General features: G+C 35.5%; 1 protein-coding gene across 2 annotated transcripts; it reads right to left on the bottom strand.

Annotated features, from left to right (window-relative positions):
- Window positions 1-1,401: 1,401 nt before the first annotated feature.
- On the bottom strand, window positions 1,402-15,644 carry LOC121725222 (synaptic vesicle glycoprotein 2B-like). 2 transcript variants are annotated; one of them, XM_042112068.1, is made up of 11 exons: window positions 15,561-15,644; window positions 13,705-13,779; window positions 8,393-8,554; window positions 6,893-7,060; window positions 4,612-4,728; window positions 4,202-4,434; window positions 3,843-4,015; window positions 3,454-3,682; window positions 2,895-3,169; window positions 2,410-2,537; window positions 1,402-2,181 (listed from the first exon to the last, which is right to left on the bottom strand). In XM_042112068.1, the coding sequence occupies exons 1-11, from the start codon at window positions 15,592-15,594 to the stop codon at window positions 2,057-2,059; spliced, it is 1,719 nt and encodes a 572-aa protein (XP_041968002.1). In that variant the 5' UTR covers window positions 15,595-15,644; the 3' UTR covers window positions 1,402-2,056. The 2 variants fall into 2 exon arrangements, with proteins under 2 accessions (XP_041968002.1, XP_041968003.1); XM_042112069.1 differs by lacking the exon at window positions 8,393-8,554.
- Window positions 15,645-20,049: the final 4,405 nt, after the last annotated feature.

Raw genomic sequence — 20,049 nt, 5'->3', positions numbered from 1 at the left:
CAAAATATTAAGGTTATTTGAAACACACGGCAATAGATCGACAATTTCATTGACTACATACTGGACGTTTGAATTTTTGTTTAGGTCAATTTTGAACTAAGATAAGTAAATAAAATAGGATTTTGGCGCGATCTCGGCAACGCGGCAAATGTAATATGGTCAAGGTCGTTTGCTCCGGGGATGCCTTTCAGTGAGATCGGTCTTTTGACAAATTAAAAACCGGCCAAGTGTGTGTCGGGCCGCGCGTAATATAGGGTTCCGTAGTACCGCTAGTTTTTGATAATTTTTGTATGGTCAATGAATGTACATTTGTAACGTGTTTAAGGTACACTACGACATCATTTCAGTTACTTCCTTACTTGGTTGAAAATTTTTTTAGTTGATCAACTCAATAACTTATGAAGTCTCCTTAGCCGCGATAATTTTCTTTTTAAATTCAACTACTCCCGTGAACTTTTTCACGTTTCCAGTAGCAACCGTTTAGCTTTGAAGGAGGAGACACTGGACTCTAACGATTTATTCCACTTTGAAACTTTATAAATATGTTTCACTTTATGCTTTTTTTCTGATGCCAGCACGCAGATTATCAGAAAGGGTTGTTCAGGGAAGTAGCTAACGGAGTTTTAACACAGCTGAAGGCACATGACCGATTTGGTCGCCAGCTCTCCGTCGATGTGTACTGTATGGTATACGACATGACTCATGACATAGGCACCAAAATAAAATAACAGTCATCGTCTCAATCACCTAATATATTTTATTACGATAAATGTTCTGTATAAATTATTAACTTATGGAATTACATAGGATCATACTTATCACTGTAAATAAAAATAGTATCTTATATCAAAATATAATATTGTTGTATTATAAGACGTGTTTAATATAGTCTATACTCTAAAACATAACTAATCTTATTTTTACGAGATCGTCCTCGGAGAGACAGTATGATAAAATACGTATAAAAATTATACAATATAAGGCCACTGTTACGACAGTAATAATCGAAGTTTAAACCTTGTTTTAATCATTGTCACTTAAGTCCAATCGTATTTTGTTATGTTAATAATATCAGAAAACATTTAAATTTTCTAGTATTCTCTAGATAAATTAAATAATTATTAATTTTAAAATTCCTGTTATCATAATAATCTGTATAGAAACAAGATTTTTCCGTTGCTGACAGCTAAATATACACATAGACTGCAGACGAAATACAATTAATTTATAATAAAAATAACAATTTAAAACACATCGTTTTAATAACCGCCTACTGGAAAATGGCCGTTTATGTGATTGTACTTACAAAAATTATTTCGAAACATTACCGTTTCGATAATTTCGTAATAATGTAAAATAAATGCATTTTGATTTTAATTATAATTACATTAAAACAATTCTGCTATAAATTCTTAATTTATCATGAGTATAAATTTTAAATCATAGGAACACAAATAGCTTAAAATTCATATCGCAATACGTCTTATCAATAAAAAGATAATAATAGACAAAATCACATCGAAGGCACATTCATCTTAATACTATTTTCATCTGCATTGTTGCACGTTCTAGTTCAGACTCAAGTGTTACCAGAACTTATCAATGTATCGAGCAGATAAACCACAGATAAAATTTAATTACCGTGTCTATCTATAACAGTAAATTGGATTTTTTGTAAAATAAAAATCAAACGCCTGATTTATGAAATACTGATGATGGTAGAACTGGCTCTAGTTAAAACAAACATCGATAAGCTAGCTCTTGAATAAAAAAAAACAGGTAGCAGCCTCACATGATTATACCTATTACTAAAATAATTACGCATAGAATTTCATACAATTTTTTTACAGAAACCATAATGTTTAGTTTAGTTGGGCACAATAAAGCTCATAATATAATTGTACCTAAATCCATACCTTCAATATTAATAATAGTTTAGTAACTCATTATTTTTTCTTTTTGGAGTCATATTTTAAAATTTAATTGATCGCAGGCTTACGCTTAAAACCTTTCTTTTACCAAAGTCTCACCACTTTATTACGCATTCAAAAATCACCTACATGTGTGTGGAAATATATCTCTCTAAAGCAGCCGGCTTTTCCTGGACTTCCACCTCCATCTTCTCGTCATCCACAGTCTTCGTTTCTTCTAATTTTATCATGACGATCGCTATTATTGACACTGAAACAAAAAGTATTTTTTAAACTACTAAATTTTATTGTTGGTAATTCTTGTAGTCGAATACAGCAATTGCTTCTGAGAAAATTATTGTTATAAAATATCATCAGGAAGCGTGAGGCGATGGTAACTATTAATATAAAATCTATAAGCTACGCAGTCTTTCACACTCAAAAGTTCCGTCCTAATAATCCTTATTTCACAAAAAAAGTGTTTAAAATTTAAGCTTACACGCCAGGAGAGCCGCGACGGATATGAACGGCGCCTGACAGGAAAAGTCCAGCAACGTCCCCACAGCCAAGTTTGACGCCACACCACCAGCGCGGCCCCAGAACGCGCCCCAGCATACACCCAGACCACTGGAAGTTCATATAAAAGTAGAAGTCATTCGAATTGTCTAAGATTTAGGTATAAGCATAGACTAAGGAAAATCTGGACTCTGGTATATGTAAGTAACGATGAGAGTGCACAGTTTAATCACAGAACAGAGTCCTCAAATTGCGACAGTTTTAGATATCAAAAATGTATGAGATTTAACAATGGCATTGCCAAGTAACATGGCACCTGCGAAACGTTATAAAATCCAGATAAAAATATAATGTAAAAGAAAATGTACTAAATATGTGTATAGACTATTAGTGGGTGAACTATCTATATCGCATTCTTACCATCTTCAGCGGAGCTTAGTCGACAAATTAAATCTCTTATCAACACACCTGAGCTTGGCCGGCAGCGCATGGAGAATCAGTCGAATGAGCAGCACGTTTCCGTTTAGTGAAGCAGCATTCAGCAGGGCGGCCGCAGCGACCGCGAGCGGTGCTCGTGCGCACGCGCAGGCGCTGATCGCGAGACATACGCACGCGAGCGCGCACGCCAACGCGCAGAGTACCGCAGCGAGTCGCACGCCACGCGCTCCACCTCGAGCGCACACCGCGCAAACTATGTTGCCGACTACGCAGCACGCGCCCACTATGAGGCCTGACGTGAACACCTGGAAAAGTATATTTTTGAGATTTAACCTTCTGCAGCTAAGGCGTTTTAATGTACAAAAGAACCATAGTTTCGCATGTACCTACTATAAGAGAACAACGGTAATACGCTGATGGCAGATTTACGTAATTCAGTCGGGTTGTGTGAAGCTTAAAACATCACTAGTAGCGTTGACTTGTAATTACCAGACCAAATTATAGGCCTTTGCTCATCATCAATTGCTCTAAAGATACATTTTGTTGTAGTAAATTGGATGCGTATTTTATTTTTCGTTAAACAGCTTACCGAATCATCAATGATTTGGTCGCAAGGCACTTTTGTCCCATCATGCGCTTCTAACGTCTCATTATATTGTCCAACTTCCAATCTGGCGTCTACGCCGTAAGTTTTTGGAACCCTCTCTCTCCAAGCAAGGGTGGCATTGAAAGGCGTGTTTGTTTGACTGTGCTGCATACACTCTTTTCCTTGCATGCGAAGAAGAAGTTCAGGAATCCAAAGGTTCAGGCCGAAACCACTGAAATATTTGAAAGTGTCAATAAATATAAATATGTAATTCAAATTAGAAGACATAAATTTATTTTAACTGTAATTTTCTACAAATGTATGTTAGGCAATGACATAAATACCTAATGTAGACAAAGAACTAGCAGAAGAAGAATGAAATAAATACTAACGCAGCCATATTTGCAAAAAATACAAAAAGTATGAGACTCGACTTCATCGCGTAGGCCTTTGAAACGAATAACTTCAAGTCCTTCAAAACGGATATAAATAGTGCTTTTGTTTTGTTTTCTTCGCCGTTCTGAGTTTTGGATACAAAAATATTATCCGGTATGATTTTTTTTACCTGGAAATAAAATAACCATTTTATTAATCCAACTGAAAAGAAGAATATTTTTATTATTTCTTATTAAGATGATAGGGTGGAACGATCGGCTTACAAGCCGCCATACAATTTTATTAAAGTATATAATGTTTTCTGATTTCTTTAAACTTTAGATTTTTTTAACTTTATGAACATTTTACTGCTTACTTTAAATTCTGTTGTGTCACCATTGTTAGATTTGTAAATCCTTTCCATGATCTTCACAGCCATATCACCCCTGTTAGTGTCAGAGAGTAACCTTGGACTCTCCGGTAGGAACATCACCCAGACTCCTGCTATAAACCCAGGTATGCTTCCGAGAGCGAGGTACAGCCTCCAAGAGTGTATTGGCAGCCATTTAGTGGATCCAACGTTAAAGGGGATTATCAACCAAGCCAACGCTGTAAATAAAAAACATTTTTATTAAATTTGTTGTTCTCTAATAAAATATTGTCTTGTAGAAAAGCTGTGATGGTAATTGTTCAATCACAGTGATTTCATTTAATCAATAGTAATAAATAGTAACTTTGACAATATAATTAGTATTGAATGTTTGAGTTATATAAAATACGATATACCTGGTAAAATCAGCCATGCTGCGACAAAACTCATTCCAACGAGGTCTAAATAAAATTGTCGCTTCTTCTCACCGACCAAATCAGACAAATATGAAAATACAAGAGTAGATGTTGCACCTGTAATAAGTAAATTACAAATTTTATTTCTGAAAGTTGAAGTTTATTTATAGCAATGTAGTAATAAAGAAATTATTAATAAAGAAATCATAACAGCCGGACAAAAGTGACTTCAACAATGGATTTAAAAGTCTTCAATCTATCCATATCTACATCTACACTACTATTATAAAGAGGAAAGATTTGATTGTTTGTTTGTTTGTCTTGAATAGGCTCCGAAACTACTGGACCGATTTGAAAGATTCTTTTACCATTAGAATCCTACATTGATTCTGCTAAACATAGGCTAAATTTTATTTTGGAAAAAAATAGGGTTCCGTAAGATATTTGGGATTTTCGGACGCAATGTGTAAAAAATCAACCAGAAATGTTACTTTTTTCGCGTACGCTGCCTAAACTATAAAAGATAGAAGCATAAAATGTTCTAAGTAATTGTAGATCTTTTAAATATCTACAAAAAAGTCCGCAACACATTATACCTATCTATGTTGAGTGAGGCACAATAACCATTTTTTTATTAAAAAATCTTGAAATGTTTTTGGACTACATTTAAATGCCTTTATTTTACTCGTGGCATTAATTCTTATAAAAATAAATTATTTCATTACTAAGTACAGTTAATGTAGATAATATTTGGTCTTTGAATGATTAAAATTGGACGTTTGGTTTTAATGTTATGGCGAAATTAAAATACTACGATTTCTGCTGCACGTTGCGAATTGGGCGTCGTCAAGGCGCGCCGCGCGGGTGTGCTCGCCCGGAGAGTCCACGTAAATATTAATTATTATTACCTCGATCATGGGAATCGCAGACACAATAGATTTATAATATAATAGTTATGCGACAGCCGGGTGCCGCTTCATTGATGGGATAATATTATAGGGCTTCATTAATTCAAAACGTTTTGAATGACTATTATTTTTGATTGCTATTATAATTCAAATTAGTAGGTATCGATCTACGAAAATAATGTTTTACTCATGGTCAACTATACGTTGGCCTATCCCGAGTTGGAGCTGCTGATAATCAATTTATTTTGCTGCCACAAAATAAAACAACATCAAATATCGTTTACAGGGAAGCTTTAACCCAATTTTAATGGAATCTTTTACCCATGTAGGTAAGCATAAAATAATAAAGCATAAAACTACAAAAAAAACATAAAATACTTTAAACAAAAAAAAATACATTTAGAAATTGCAAAATAGTATAAATAATAGTATATTCTGTAGGTAAGCATAAAAAAATCAAACATAACACTTAAAATATAAAAAAAAAATACAATAAAAATGTGTATAATAATTATAATATAGTAGTTACAGGCTAAATAGTGTAAACCATTTTTATGTTCTGCTTAACATAAAGATTGACTAAGAAATAAAGATTGAAATAAAAATATTTAAAAATCAATGTCCACCCGTGCGAAGCCGGGGCGGGCCGCTATATTATATAAAATTCTCGTGTCACAATGTTAGTCACTGTACTCCTCCGAAACGACTTTACTGATTTTTACTAAATTTTATATGCATATTCCGTAGGTCTGAGAATCGGCTACTGGGTACTTTATATATTGATAAGTGCATTTGTTGAATAAATAATATAGTCAATTATTACAACCTGAGACTGACTGCGACGATAGTTATGTCTATTGTGACCATTGTTTGTGCGACGGGATAGCGATGGACGTTGCCATGGTGACATTCTTATTTAGTCACATCAATAAAATAATATGGCAAATATATTATGGCAAAGCAACGTTTGCCGGTACAGCTAGTAAATAAATATAAATCAAAGGTGACTGACTGACTGGCATAGTGCTAAAATTTGGCATGTAGATAGATGTAATGACGTTGGCATCCGCTCAAAAAAGGATTTTGATCAATTCTACCCTCAATGATCAATTCTATCCTCAAGGGGATAAAATAGGGGATGAAAGTTTGTACGAAACTTTGTCAATTTTAAACCGATCGGGTCCGAGACTTTGATACCTAATTAATAATAATACTTCTTAACGCGAGCGAAGCCGCGGGCAGGCTAATTCGAACTGAATAGAAAACGTATTTTAATGCCACCTCCATCGTGGGTATCGCAGATACAATAGATTTTCAATTGTTATGCGGTAGCCGACCGCTTGGGGATTGTGATGGATTAATAGAAAACTTACCAATTAAGAATCCGTCCAGTGATCTAGCCGCTAACAACAATCTAAAGTCGGATATACAGCTTTGGCCCAAGAGAATTGCCGAGTCTACCAATAATGTGCTACTCAGCATATTTCTTCTGCCAAAAACATCAGCCACTATTCCCCAGAAAAATGCGCTGGCTACACCACCTGGAATTATTAAACGAGAAACATGAATATTGAGGAGTAGTTTGGACTAAGTAAAAAATATTAGAAAAAAAACACGGCATTGTCAAACGTCTAACGATGCATAAAAATGCAGCAAAACAGCAAAAAGAACTAGCAACAAACATTTTAATCTCAACAGTGGAAAAGATAGGGAATGGAAAATGTGACAACAACCCTCCTATATCAATTAACGTATTTTTTATACACGTGGGCGCGACTTTAAACCGATAGTCAAACAATTGACTTTAATTGCAAGTAGCCAATCAATTAATTGCGTCTTCCACTCCGTCACACCGTCAATTTGTCATCATCATTATGTATATTAGAGACTAAGGTGTTGGCAACCATGAATTGAAAGACTTATGTTTCTAAGTAGGAATTTCGGATTTTCAGCCCTATTTCAATATACATATTAACAAGATTTAAAATCAGAATATCGAAAACAATAGATAAACACGGTAGGTACTAGGCGTGAAAGTCAATTATTTATTCAATTATCTAGATTCTAAGACATCTAAAAAGTTCAAGTGGTCTAGACGCTGCAAAGTAGACCAAATCAACACACCTACTAAACCTCAATAAATACAAAATTTTACAAGAATTCTAATGTGACGCTTTTGACACTCAACATGATAATTGTTGGCCAAAAGTGTCGTTGTTATGGCATATTATAAGGGCGCTAATTCCTAGGAATGACGGAAGGCATCTTATAAGGATTGGATATAATGAGTTCATAGCCCAAAATGGCCGAAATCTGTTATTACTTCAGATAATACGCAGTACCTACTAAAAATTTATGTGTTGTAATTGTGCATGACGTATGTTTTGACATAATAGTCATTCCAATAAGCATTTTTAAGTTACGGATTATGGACAACTGGATCATTAAGAACATGAACATGCATAATTTTTACTGTATTTTTTTTTTATGAAATAAGGGGGCAAACGAGCAAACGGGTCACCTGATGGAAAGCAACTTCCGTCGCCCATGGACACTCGCAGCATCAGAAAAGCTGTAAGTGCGTTGCCGGCCTTTTAAGAGGGAATAGGGTAATAGGGGAGGGTAGGGAAGGGAATAGGGTAGGGGTTAGGGGATTGGGCCTCCGGTAAACTCACTCACTCGGCGAAACACAGCGCAAGCGCTGTTTCACGCCGGTTTTCTGTGAGAACGTGGTATTTATCCGGTCGAGCCGGCCCATTCGTGCCGAATCATGGCTCTCCCACGTATAAAACACGTATTTTGTCAAATGCCAAAAGAGAGACTATCAAAGTCGTAATTCTAGGAGCAGAATATTGCAGAGAAGATGTATTTACCGCTCATGAAGGCCATATTGATGAGGCCGGCCTGGTACGTGGTGAGCGCGAGCTGGCAGCGCGCGGCCGGCAGCACGTACGACATGACGCAGTTCTGTACGCCCGTCGCCAGGAACGCGCACGCGCACGCGCCCAACACGCTCCGGCTGAAGCGCCCGTAGCCTGCAACAATGCACTATCAGACAAGTTGATTCTACAATATATATACTTTGGTCGCTTTATGTCAAAGCTAGCCAACTGGTCATGACCGAATTGGCATAATGTCACAATGACATAACTTGGCCCGCCATCTGTCTATGAATCAATTTCTTCCGTGGTACACTCCAATAACACTTATGCTACCTACGGGGCTTTTTAGGGTTCCATAGTTTTAAACGGGCAAATGGCCCACCACACATTCACACCATTACAACTCCTGTGTCGCCAGGATCAACAGTGGTAACCAACCACGAAAACCCTTTGATATGATCTCAGGGATGCCCGAGAGACAAGCTAAATCTGTCTTGGGAGCCGCAACGAAAATAATCAGAAGAAAGGTAGGAGGAGTAGGAGAAATCTAATTTCCCTCCCCAAGCAAAGCGGGACAGTCAAATTTTAATGACATTAATGTCCGAACAAATGGGGAAGCACCACGGGAAAATAATTAAGTTACCTACGGGGCTCATATACAGGGAGGCCGATTGATCTGGCCGGACTGATCATAGACCGATTTGACAGGTCTAGTTTTGTACATTCCTGAGAGTCTGATATCCACCTGGGATGGATACAACCGGATTTATCGATCGGCCTTATAACATCACCCAAAATTATATCGACACCTTAAGAACTCAATCTCGTAAAGTCTCATTGAAATTCCAAAATATAATATTTCTTGAATAATACTATCTGCGATCCATGCTTAATCTACGACATGTGCCCCGCCCATATCTGTGACATCAACATCTATCTCATCATTAAAATCAGCATAACCTGCATTTGTTTCTAACTTCGTCAGATCTCGCTAGAACGTAGCTAAATGCATGCGACTCGTTCTTAATTCGCTAATTATGATAATTACTTCAGTAATTTGGTTACATTAAGTGACCTTTAAAAATAAAAACCAATAAAAATTGTTATCAGTTATATTATTTTTGTAATGAATTAATTTCCTCAGCGACCACTTTTACATACGTCATGTACGTAGGTCAAGATCAAACAAAGTATCAACCCCATTTTCGCCTTTGTTTACCATCCATTATCCTCATTGTTTTTCGGTTAAGTAGATGGGCATACTCAGCTTTACGAAATTTTAGATCTTGTCATCAACTTACGGATCCATTTTTCTGACAGTCTTTATCAAATCTTTAATCTTTATCAAATGCAGTGGTAGCACACATTTTAGTCAGTCAATGAAATATTAACTTTTCCTTGCGTTTACCTACTGCGTGACGTAGGTTTCGAAAACAATTTAAGGTTTTCTCTAGTCATAAAATAGAATAAAATACCTCCGCTTATTTGCCGTTTGTACCCGTTCTTTGCACCCAAAGGATTTGAGTTACGGTGGCTACACTACAGGAAATATTATTTTATACCAAATCTGTACAGTATGACATAGATTTGGCCATCGTCACCGAAGTCGATATGGGGGTTATAAACCACGCTTTCAGTCGTTGCATTCATTTGTTTAATGGATTATATTTGTGCTGTTTATTTGATTTCTTACGCCTATGTGCTACAATATGACGTGTAATTACAAGCCACATTTGAATCAGTAGGCCGTATAAACACCGTTCAGTTGTTCAAACCCCAACACAATGCGATATGTTGATTCAATTCCTAACACTTGTTTAACAACTACAATATCAAATTAATAACTATCAAACACTCACGTATAAATTGTATTTTATTCTGTAAAAATTTTAAACGCTTTTTTCAAACTATACGGATTCTTTAATTTGACGGTTTTTAACTTAGTAGCTATCTTGACTATGTTTTAGTAAAATCGATGTAAGAACTCTCTTATAATAATTTCCGGGCTTTTATTTAACGAAGTGTCTAGTCGTCCGATTACCGGATGAATTATTTTCTTTAATTCATCCGGTAATCGGACGACTAAGATTTAATTTATTCATCCGATTACCGGACGACTAGCTACAGCCTTTATTTAATTAGAGCACCAGCAGCCCTTTTCAAATGAGATACCCTTATATTTAAGCTAACTTTTATTAGAGTGGTGGTACATTGTTCTAAAGCTTCTTTTATTTTTTGTAAAGCTAGAAGATGAGAGCTCAGCTAAATAATCTGTGTTTGAGCAGTATGATTATTTTGAGCTAATTCAACTCGTTCTTCAACGCGAGTGCAGCCGGGGTAGCAGCTAGTTATTAATATCTCATTATTTCAGTTGAGTAATAGGCGCCAACCGCTTTTCCTAGATAATTTAAATGTTCCCAATTGATACAAAATAATTAGTCAGTTGAAGTCATTACTGTCTTGTGACATCAGTCTCTCGGTAATGAGCTTTATCCTTTCGTCGTCATTTCATTACTTATTAGTCTAGTTTCCAGCCATTTAGTAAGTTTACTATACTCAATGGTGCAAAACAGAGCAGTGTGACGTCATTTCAAAAATCTGTCTACTGGCTATAGTTTGCAATTTTTTTATATGTACCAAAATAACATATTATTAAGTTTCGTGGATCGTACAATGTTATTAGGAAATTTTATCTTATGTACTATCATAAAAATGTGTCCAAACTTTTAATATATAAAGCAGACCTGTTACAGCGAGAGCTCACAAATTTAGTCAATGAATTGATACGCTCTTGAGTTTACCTACTGTGTGTTGTGTATATCTTTTGCCGCTATAACAACAAATACTTGCTAAAAATAAAATTAATATTTAAAGTTGAACTCGGTTTTATCTTTTTAAAATACAGTTACTTATTTATTATCATACTCGTTATATGAAAACTATAACAATTTGTGAAAATTTCAGAAGTCTAGCTATAGCGGTTCTTGAGATACAGCCTGGAGACAGACAGACGGACAGACAGACATAGAAGTCTCATGAATAGGGGTCCGTTTTCACCCTTTGGGTACGGAAACCTAAAAACTAGCCCAGGACCGGAAGAAATTCAACCTGCTGAACGCCGAACTTCAATATGAAGAGGGCACTAGACGATGATGAACTATGTAATGGGTTTGTCAATATTATTCTGAACCTGACCATCATGACGTATCGAAATAGTCAGACAAACATTTATATATCGTTTGCAAATTGTGAACGATGGCAGCGAAATTATAACGATGTGTAAACTATTCTGTTTTTAACCGACTTCAATAAAAGGTTATCAATTCGACGCGTGTGTGTAATATTTCAACTGCCTAATTTTCGTAGTTAGTCTATATCCACATGACATATTATGTGCCAAATTTCAAAAGTGTATGTATATGTATGTATGTTTTTATGTTTGTGTTCGCATATCTCTGGAGCTACCGTACCGATTTCAGTAATTCTTTTTTTGTTGTACTAGGTATAGCTCTGAGACTCTGAGGCTCTAGAGTCTAGACTCTAGAGCAGTGGTTCTTAACCTTTTAGTCATAGGTCATAGAGACAATCTTAGCAAAAATGTGTCGGGGACGACCCAGTTGGTTTACCTAAATTAAGGGTTGTTTGATAAAAAAACAAGCACAACTTTATAATAGGCACTTTTTTTTTGGCAAAAATTTAAAAGTTACAGATTTTAATTTAGTCCATCAATCCCCAAGCGGCAGCCGTCTGCCGCATAACAATTGAAAATCTATTGTGTCTGCGATACCCATGTGATTTCTGTGACTGCACACTCTTTGCCAACTTCTGAATACTCACATATTATTAGGATGGCCTCGCGGACCACTTGGAATGCCTTCAGGGGCCACCGGTTAAGAACCACTCTAGAGCGTGCCAGAAAAAATAACATGAAAACATGTCCCTACATTCTTGTGGTGTAATTGGATGGAAGTTTTCTTAGAAATAGAAGTAAATAAGGGTTGATGTAATGTTGCATCATCCAGGACTAAGAGGAATGGGCCGCTGTGTGCAACTTGCAAACCGGTTCTAAATTACACGAAAAAAATTGCTGAATAAAAGCTAAAATTGTATATTATCATGATGTATGAATTATGATGCAACAGAGGATGTTGACGGGTCAATACATATTTTTTTCAAAAATGATAAATTTCTCTCTATCTGGCGACCGATAAAGCTAGAGGGGTCCATCCACATATTACGTTACAACTTACAGCTTAAGGGGTAGGCAGGGGGCGTCATACTAAATGTAAATGGGACAATGCATTTTAAAGGTATCGAAAAAAACGTGACATTTGGGTTAAAAAAAATGATATTGTGTGGCAAAATATGGATAGCTCCTGGCCCTTAATTTTTTTAGCTTTTAATAATATAGAGATAAAAAATATCATATCCAGAATTCTAAGGCATCGCGTTTAAACTGACTCCCACAATATAAGGTTGTATTTTTGGAAAGATTTTATTAGAAATTCATTACATACGATATGTGGATACGACATACAGTTACTGCAACTGATAACAGCACGTGTAATGACTTTGCTAATTATAATATATTTAAATATTCCAAATAAATCACGTATAGACCGTCCGAATCGTATTACGCGTTCACACTACTTATTACATACGTAATGTAAGCGCAACTTTTCATAATATTTAACGCTATGGAAATTTTATAATACTTCCAACCAAGTAACATACAAATTACAATCTGGTTAACACTGAACGTCTCAGCAGATTAATATTAGCAGGGCCGGGAGTCGGGACTCGGGACACATAAACACGATACGACGTCGGGTCGTACCACGATGCGGCGTCGTTTCATAATGCGACATGGGAATCTACGACGAGCATCGTAAAGAACTACGTCGCGACATCGTAACGTGCCATGACACACGGCACGACGTCGCGTCGTAGAAAATCACGATGCGTGTTACCCCGGCCCTTAGTCGAGAAAGGAGTGCATTTTCTAATGAAAAACTGGCTATTCGAACGAGTACCTTCTGCCTCATAGAAGATCAGCAGAAAACTTTGTGGTTGGAGGTACCGGAAGCTAAGAAGACCATAGGTAATCAATTAACTACTTTTTACTTTCCAGGACAAACGGCTGAACTTTATGATAACTTTAAAACATTAATGAAGCGTTTGAAAGATAACGTATGGAGTTACTTAGTAGGTACTTAAAAAGTTCGGCCGTAAGTGCCAACTTAGTCCTGGTAAGTAAAACAATAGAATTATTTAATGCCATACTAAAATAAATTGCATCTTACCAGCAGAGTCCAGGGCGGTCTCATAGTCGACTACCTCATGTACCGCACCATCCTGACCATCGTTCCGTCGGGGCGCTGAAAGTTCAAAGTATATAGTGTGTTTGTGTAAACATCGTTATCCTTGAAACCATCAAATGAGCCCGTCAAAATGAACAACTTTTTCTATGAGAATTGAGAACAATGCTGGGAATTCAAAAAAAAATTGACGGGCTCATTTGATGGTTTCAAGGATAACGGTGTTTACACAAACACACTGTACATTGGGTATGTATTATAATTTATACCTTAGCCATTTGTTAATTATTATCCATACTTAGGGCCTGTTTCACCACATTCTGATAAAGTGCTGAATAGGCTATTCACAGGTTTTTGACAGATTCTCCATACTTTATCTGTCAAGTTAAGTGGTGGATAGCCTATTCGGCACCTATCAAGAAGAGGTGAAACAGGCCCTTAATATTATAAATTATACGAAAGTGTGTCTGTCTGTCTTCTTCACGCCCAGACCGCTGCACCGATTTTGATGAAATTTGGTATGGAGATACTTAGAGTCCTGGGAAAGGATATAGAATATTTTTATCCCGGAAAATGTACGATAAACGAATTTTGGCGCAACGGAGTTGGAGGCGTCATCTTGTTAGATATAATTTATTACTTACTAGCTGTCCCGGTGAACTTCGTGTCACTTTAAAACCTTCCCTGGACTTCTACGAATATTTTAATACTAAAATCAGCCCAATCCGTTCAGCCGTTTTCGAGTTTTAGCGCGACTAACACATTTGAAAATCCATTTTTATATATAAGATCAGTACTATCGTGAAATTATTAGTGTTCCGTACTCATAGGGTTACAAGACCCTATTACTAAAAATGTAAATAATTTTTAAAATACACTATAATATTTAATAGAAAATGAAATTGATCAGAATCATGACAGATAACTTTCTTACAAATATAAGTTCTACGCTGGCAGCAGTTACATATAGTTGGTTTTTGGAGTGGATATAAGTTAGTAGATGTAGTTTTTTATATAATAAATATAAAGGTAGTAAATACTCAGCCGGAAAGACGCTTTTCCAGACCATTCTAGTAGCATGCTTGGCGCGGGAAAATGCTGTTCCCGCAGCGGCATTTTAGGTTTTCTTTGCGCGTACCAAGTCACGGACATCAGCTGTTTATTGTGATTTTATAATGTTTACTTGTAGATTTGGCAGTACATAATTTCAATTAAGCAACATATTTAAACTTTCTTCTATACAGTTTGTTATTTTATTTGAAAACTTTCATAAATTTCATAATTTTCAAAATATTTAATATTAAAAATGTTAAGGGTCACATTTAAAAGTACTTAATAATATGGATCATTACTACAGTACGAACGAACTAAAGTTGCGAACAATTTTATCGTAATCTAGCACGTTGTTTTACATGCGAATTGCGATCACATTATTTTAGTGAGTGTATTTAATGGCCTTTTAATTAAATAGAAATTAAGGGCCGAACTGTTATTATAGGTTAATTCTTTTGTGTAATTTTAAGATTGCTAATTTTGTTTCCTTTTTATCTATTGTTTATTTTTTGTAAGCTACACTATTGAATGAAAAATAAGCGCAATGTATACTTGTTTTGGTATGAATTAAGTTTAAAAAATAATATAAAATATAAAGAAAAAGCTGCCATATAACTCAAAAAATCTTTAAATTAAATGAGTACGGGACCCATAAAAAAGCTACTTGTATAATTTTTAGCAAAATTCCCTAAATGCAATTGTAGACCAGGATCACGCGCAAGTTTTTCACACTTTATTTTCCATAAAAATCCTTTTTTTTTCTGCCAGTGTAAAATATGAATGCTTACAATATTCTAGTTTCGGAGCCACCTTGCACACCATCGTCACACAAACACAGGCGCGGACAGTCGGAGGTGTACTGAGTGACCAGCGCCGATGGTCACGTACATCTGGTAGGGACGTAGGTACGGTGATAGTAGGATGTATATGGTGAGGCAGTAGGATGTATAGTTGGTAGGATGTATTGACCTTTCCTGGCTGGGTAGGTCTGGATGCCGCTTTTTTTTGAGCAGCGTCGATTTGTTTCACTGTTACAACTTGCAAGCATGTTTTACAATCTGCTGCGCGCAGCATGTTGTATAAAAAGTTTGCGCAGAAAACTGTTAATTTGCGATCAAAACTTATCAATCATCAAATATTATTTAGAAATTTTCTTAATACTATTCAGTATTTACTTTTGTTAAATAAAAATCTTGAACGAATTTCAACACAGCAGGTTTCTAAAAAACCTAATTGATTAGTGAATAATCTGAAAAATCTTATTAACTCATCTTATGGGGACACATACTTATGGGGATTATAAGTGCAGCAAGCCTGAAAACAAGGTCCAAATCGGCTACTTATGGTGGCTATGAGTTGGCCATTGGCCTCTGAAACCAAATTAAGATTTTTAGGGGACACTACGAACATGCCGGGCGGTCACACACAGTGGACAGACAATCTGGGATAATATATTGTAATAAGTCTGTGATTTTTATCAGTTTAGTCAGCGTTTTTATTGTAATCTAGTAATAGGATCCCTAGAATATATTTTTTTCATTCAATGATTACTATGAAGCTAATTTTTCGTGAGTAACTTCATTTTAAAGAAACGAACAACAATTTCCTCTGCGAAAATTCTCGAAAGTGGTAGCTAACAGAGATGGAAAGGATTAAATATTTCGATTTGATGATCCTAAAATATGGATTGTTCTATTTGTAAGACAATGTTACTGTTTAATTATATATAAATATTAACATATCAATATACAATTATTATTTTTAACAAAAAATTAAAACCGACTTCCAAGGTAAAAACAATAATAATATGAACTAAAAAGTATTAAATAACTCTTACTCTATATTAGTGCCTTTTTTAGAATTCGTCTAAATAGTCAAGCTATTTCTATACATACCTACTACAGTCTTCATTACTTTGAAGTCGGTACCAGCTAATTATATCGTGAGTTTAGTCAATGTCAGAATATCTGAAGCTTTTGGGACTGGTACCGACTTCAAAGTAATGAAGACTACAGTCTTCATTACTTTGAAGTCGAAGTATGTACAGAAATAGTCAAGATTTAGACGAATTCTGAAAAAGGCACTATTATAGAATAAGAGTTATTTAATACTTTTTAGTTCATATTATTATTGTTTTTACCTTGGAAGTCAGTTTTAATTTTTTGTTAAAAATAATAATTGTATATTGATATGTTAAAAATAATGATTTCACTCTTTTTAGTTATCTACAAGATAAGGCTTTATGCGTAAATAACCACTACGAATGTTAACTATTCATATTATGTTACTGTACACGAAATTGTGGTAAATGCTTGCAGTTATCTAAGCGATGCTGCTATTTAAAAACTTTTATCTTTAAAGGTTCAGGAGTTCTGTTCAGTGCCTTTGGACCAAGAGACACCTTCGTATGAACTTTCTCTTATTCGTAACATATGTTTAGAGTCTTTTGATAAATTTCAAGGATTTCCCTCGATTGCTCATAGATCCCATCATCAGCTCACCACTTTCGTAATTATTATACAAAATCAAGATTATATCCTATACAACAACACAATAATTTTGAAAATCGGTCCACAAACAGCGAAATAATCATCAAAAACATCTGCTTCGATGCAAAATATCACGAAAAGCATTAATAATTGGGTCATAATGTGATGACTCATGGCATAAATATGATTTTAATGATGATGATCAAATAAATTGATATGTTGGCTTATGCTTTCAGTTGTTTAAGCAACGCCGAAATCCCCGAACCTGTATCTATAAGGATTCAAAAGTTCTGTTGGGTACCTTCGGATCCAGGGTTGAACCTGGTGCGAAATCTTACTTTTTGGTAGCATTTACCTCGAATGCTTCAGAAAAATTGAAATCACTATAATATGTTTCCATACAAATTTCAAGGAGTCCCCTCGATTCCACCAGGATTCCATCATCAGATCACCACTTTTGTGAACATGGTACCAAATTCAAATTAAACCCTATACAACACAAAAATAATTTTGAAAATCGGATCACAAACGGCTGAGTTATCGTTGAACATACAAAAAAAATACATACAGCCGAACGTATAACCTACTCCTTTTTGGAAGTCGGTAAAAAATCAGCTGGTTAGGGTTCGTTTTATGGTTCAAGTCAACAATTATTGGACTTGCTAGTCACGAAAAATTAGCTTGATAGTAATCAAATTAAAATAATGTTCTAGGGAACCTGTACTATAATATATTATGGATGTAACTAGGTTTTTTATAGCAATAATGTATAGTTTTTTTACCCTAATTTAAAAAGCTTATGAGGACTCTAAGAACTTTATACTTATATCTTAGAGATCTGCAATCATTTTTATGAGGCTTCGAGCATGCGTCTGCACAGCGCGCCGGGTTTTTGCAAAAAAGCAATCTCGCGAAGGTGCTTGACTCTGCATCTATTTTAGGCGCAGCTCCTGATTCCTAATCCCAGGACCGGTCTAAAAATAAACGGGAATTGTCATGCCTAGGATACTTCTGAGTACAACAGACCAAGAACATAAACAAGCAAATAGAGGAATACGCAAATGTCGGAGCAGAGGGCGCTACTAGCACAAACAGTAAATAACCCGAACAAAATGGCAGACACGTAATATTTGAGTATTGACAGTAACGTTGTCAAACGTTGGGAAATGCGTAGTTTCACAGAAATTACACTTACATTGTTTTTACTGCCCTAAAACTTTACAAAACTACTACAGTAGGGCCTCGATAGTCCGAACCCACCCCAGCTAATCCGAATACATCTAATCCGAACGAACTTCCTTCCGGAACCGGTTGCAAAGATGCCACTTACATAAGCTATGTCTGCCTTAAATACTTGCTTCCAGAATGGGCAGAAGTCGATACTTCTATTTCGAAAAAAATGCCTTTGCGTAAATTAAGGGATAAAGCGTTTTTAATGTCACTAAATACTGGTAGTCGGAGTACTTGGAATTCTTTAAGAAAGTTTAAATAAGAAATACTTTTAGTTTTGTATAAGAGTTTCGCATGATTAAAATATAGTATTTATTTATAGCGTTGTTTTAGTGCTAAATAGCTCTTATAGTATCGGAGAAAAGTGGCTGTGACATACGAACGGACAGACAGACAGACATGACGAATCTACAGGGTGTAACAAAAATAAGTGATAATACTTTAGGGTGTGTACGTGTTCCTTGCAAAGAGTTCACTTTGAAAGTAGCAGCGCTGAAAGACCAATTTTTTTTTTTACTTTAGTATGGGGAAACTCATGACGCTCGGGCTCTTGCCCATACAAAAGTGAAAAAAAAAATTTGTCTTTCAGCGCTGCCACTTTCACAGTAAACTCTCTACAAGGAAGACGTACACACCCTAAAGTATTATCACTTATTTTTGTTACACACTGTATAAGGGTTCCGTTTTTTGCCATTTGGCTACGGAACCCTAAAAAGGCCTTTAAAAATGTTTACAAACTATAATCCGAACGCTGCGTATATGCAAACAGGGGTAATAAAATACAGTAGGACCTCGATAGTCCGAACACCCAATTTTGGGTGTTCAGATTATCGAGGCCCTACTGTATTTTATAAAAATACATGCAGTCAAGAAACCGATAGTATATTGTAGGTATATCTACAAGATTTTTGTTTGCAGACTATTGTTTATAACGTCATAAACATAATAAAATAAACAATAGTTCAAATCCCCTCGTTACAATAAACTACCTAAGTAGGTCCATTTTCTCATTCAAAAGCTAGTATTTTCTTTACAAAGTCTCGAATAACAACTTATAAGGGAAGCAGGATTCGAAGCTTATGATTACCATCTGTCTAGACTACAGGTCATAATTATAAATTCTAGAACATGTAATTTATTATGCCTAGGTCCGTAGACTTTCTCCTGAACATTAAAATAAGATTAACTAATAACTGTGCTTACTAGAAACAACTAGATTTTCTATTTTTAGCACTCGCCTGGTATATCTGGCGCCTGTTAAATAATAAATCATTACGTCGCATAGCTGCAAGTTGCAACTAGCTAGAGGTAGAATTTGTTGAGAAAACCGGAGGCTATGGATGTTGACTAGATGTTTCTGGCGACTTCGCATGCGTAAGATCTAGAATAATTCTAGATCTTTAGAATTCTAGATTATTATGAATTTTGGATTTTTAAGGAATTTAGATTAAGAAATAGCCCTAGAACAAATCAATAAAACTTGGTCGACTACTGAACCCTAAAACGGTTCCCTAACAAGCTGATTTTTTGATATTGATAGGTTAAAAGTTATATAATT

This window comes from Aricia agestis, chromosome 3 (assembly GCF_905147365.1).
Source record: "Aricia agestis chromosome 3, ilAriAges1.1, whole genome shotgun sequence".
Lineage (NCBI taxonomy): Eukaryota > Metazoa > Arthropoda > Insecta > Lepidoptera > Lycaenidae > Aricia > Aricia agestis.
Note: the sequence above shows the minus strand (reverse complement) of the source record. Positions and strands in the feature narration are given on the sequence as shown.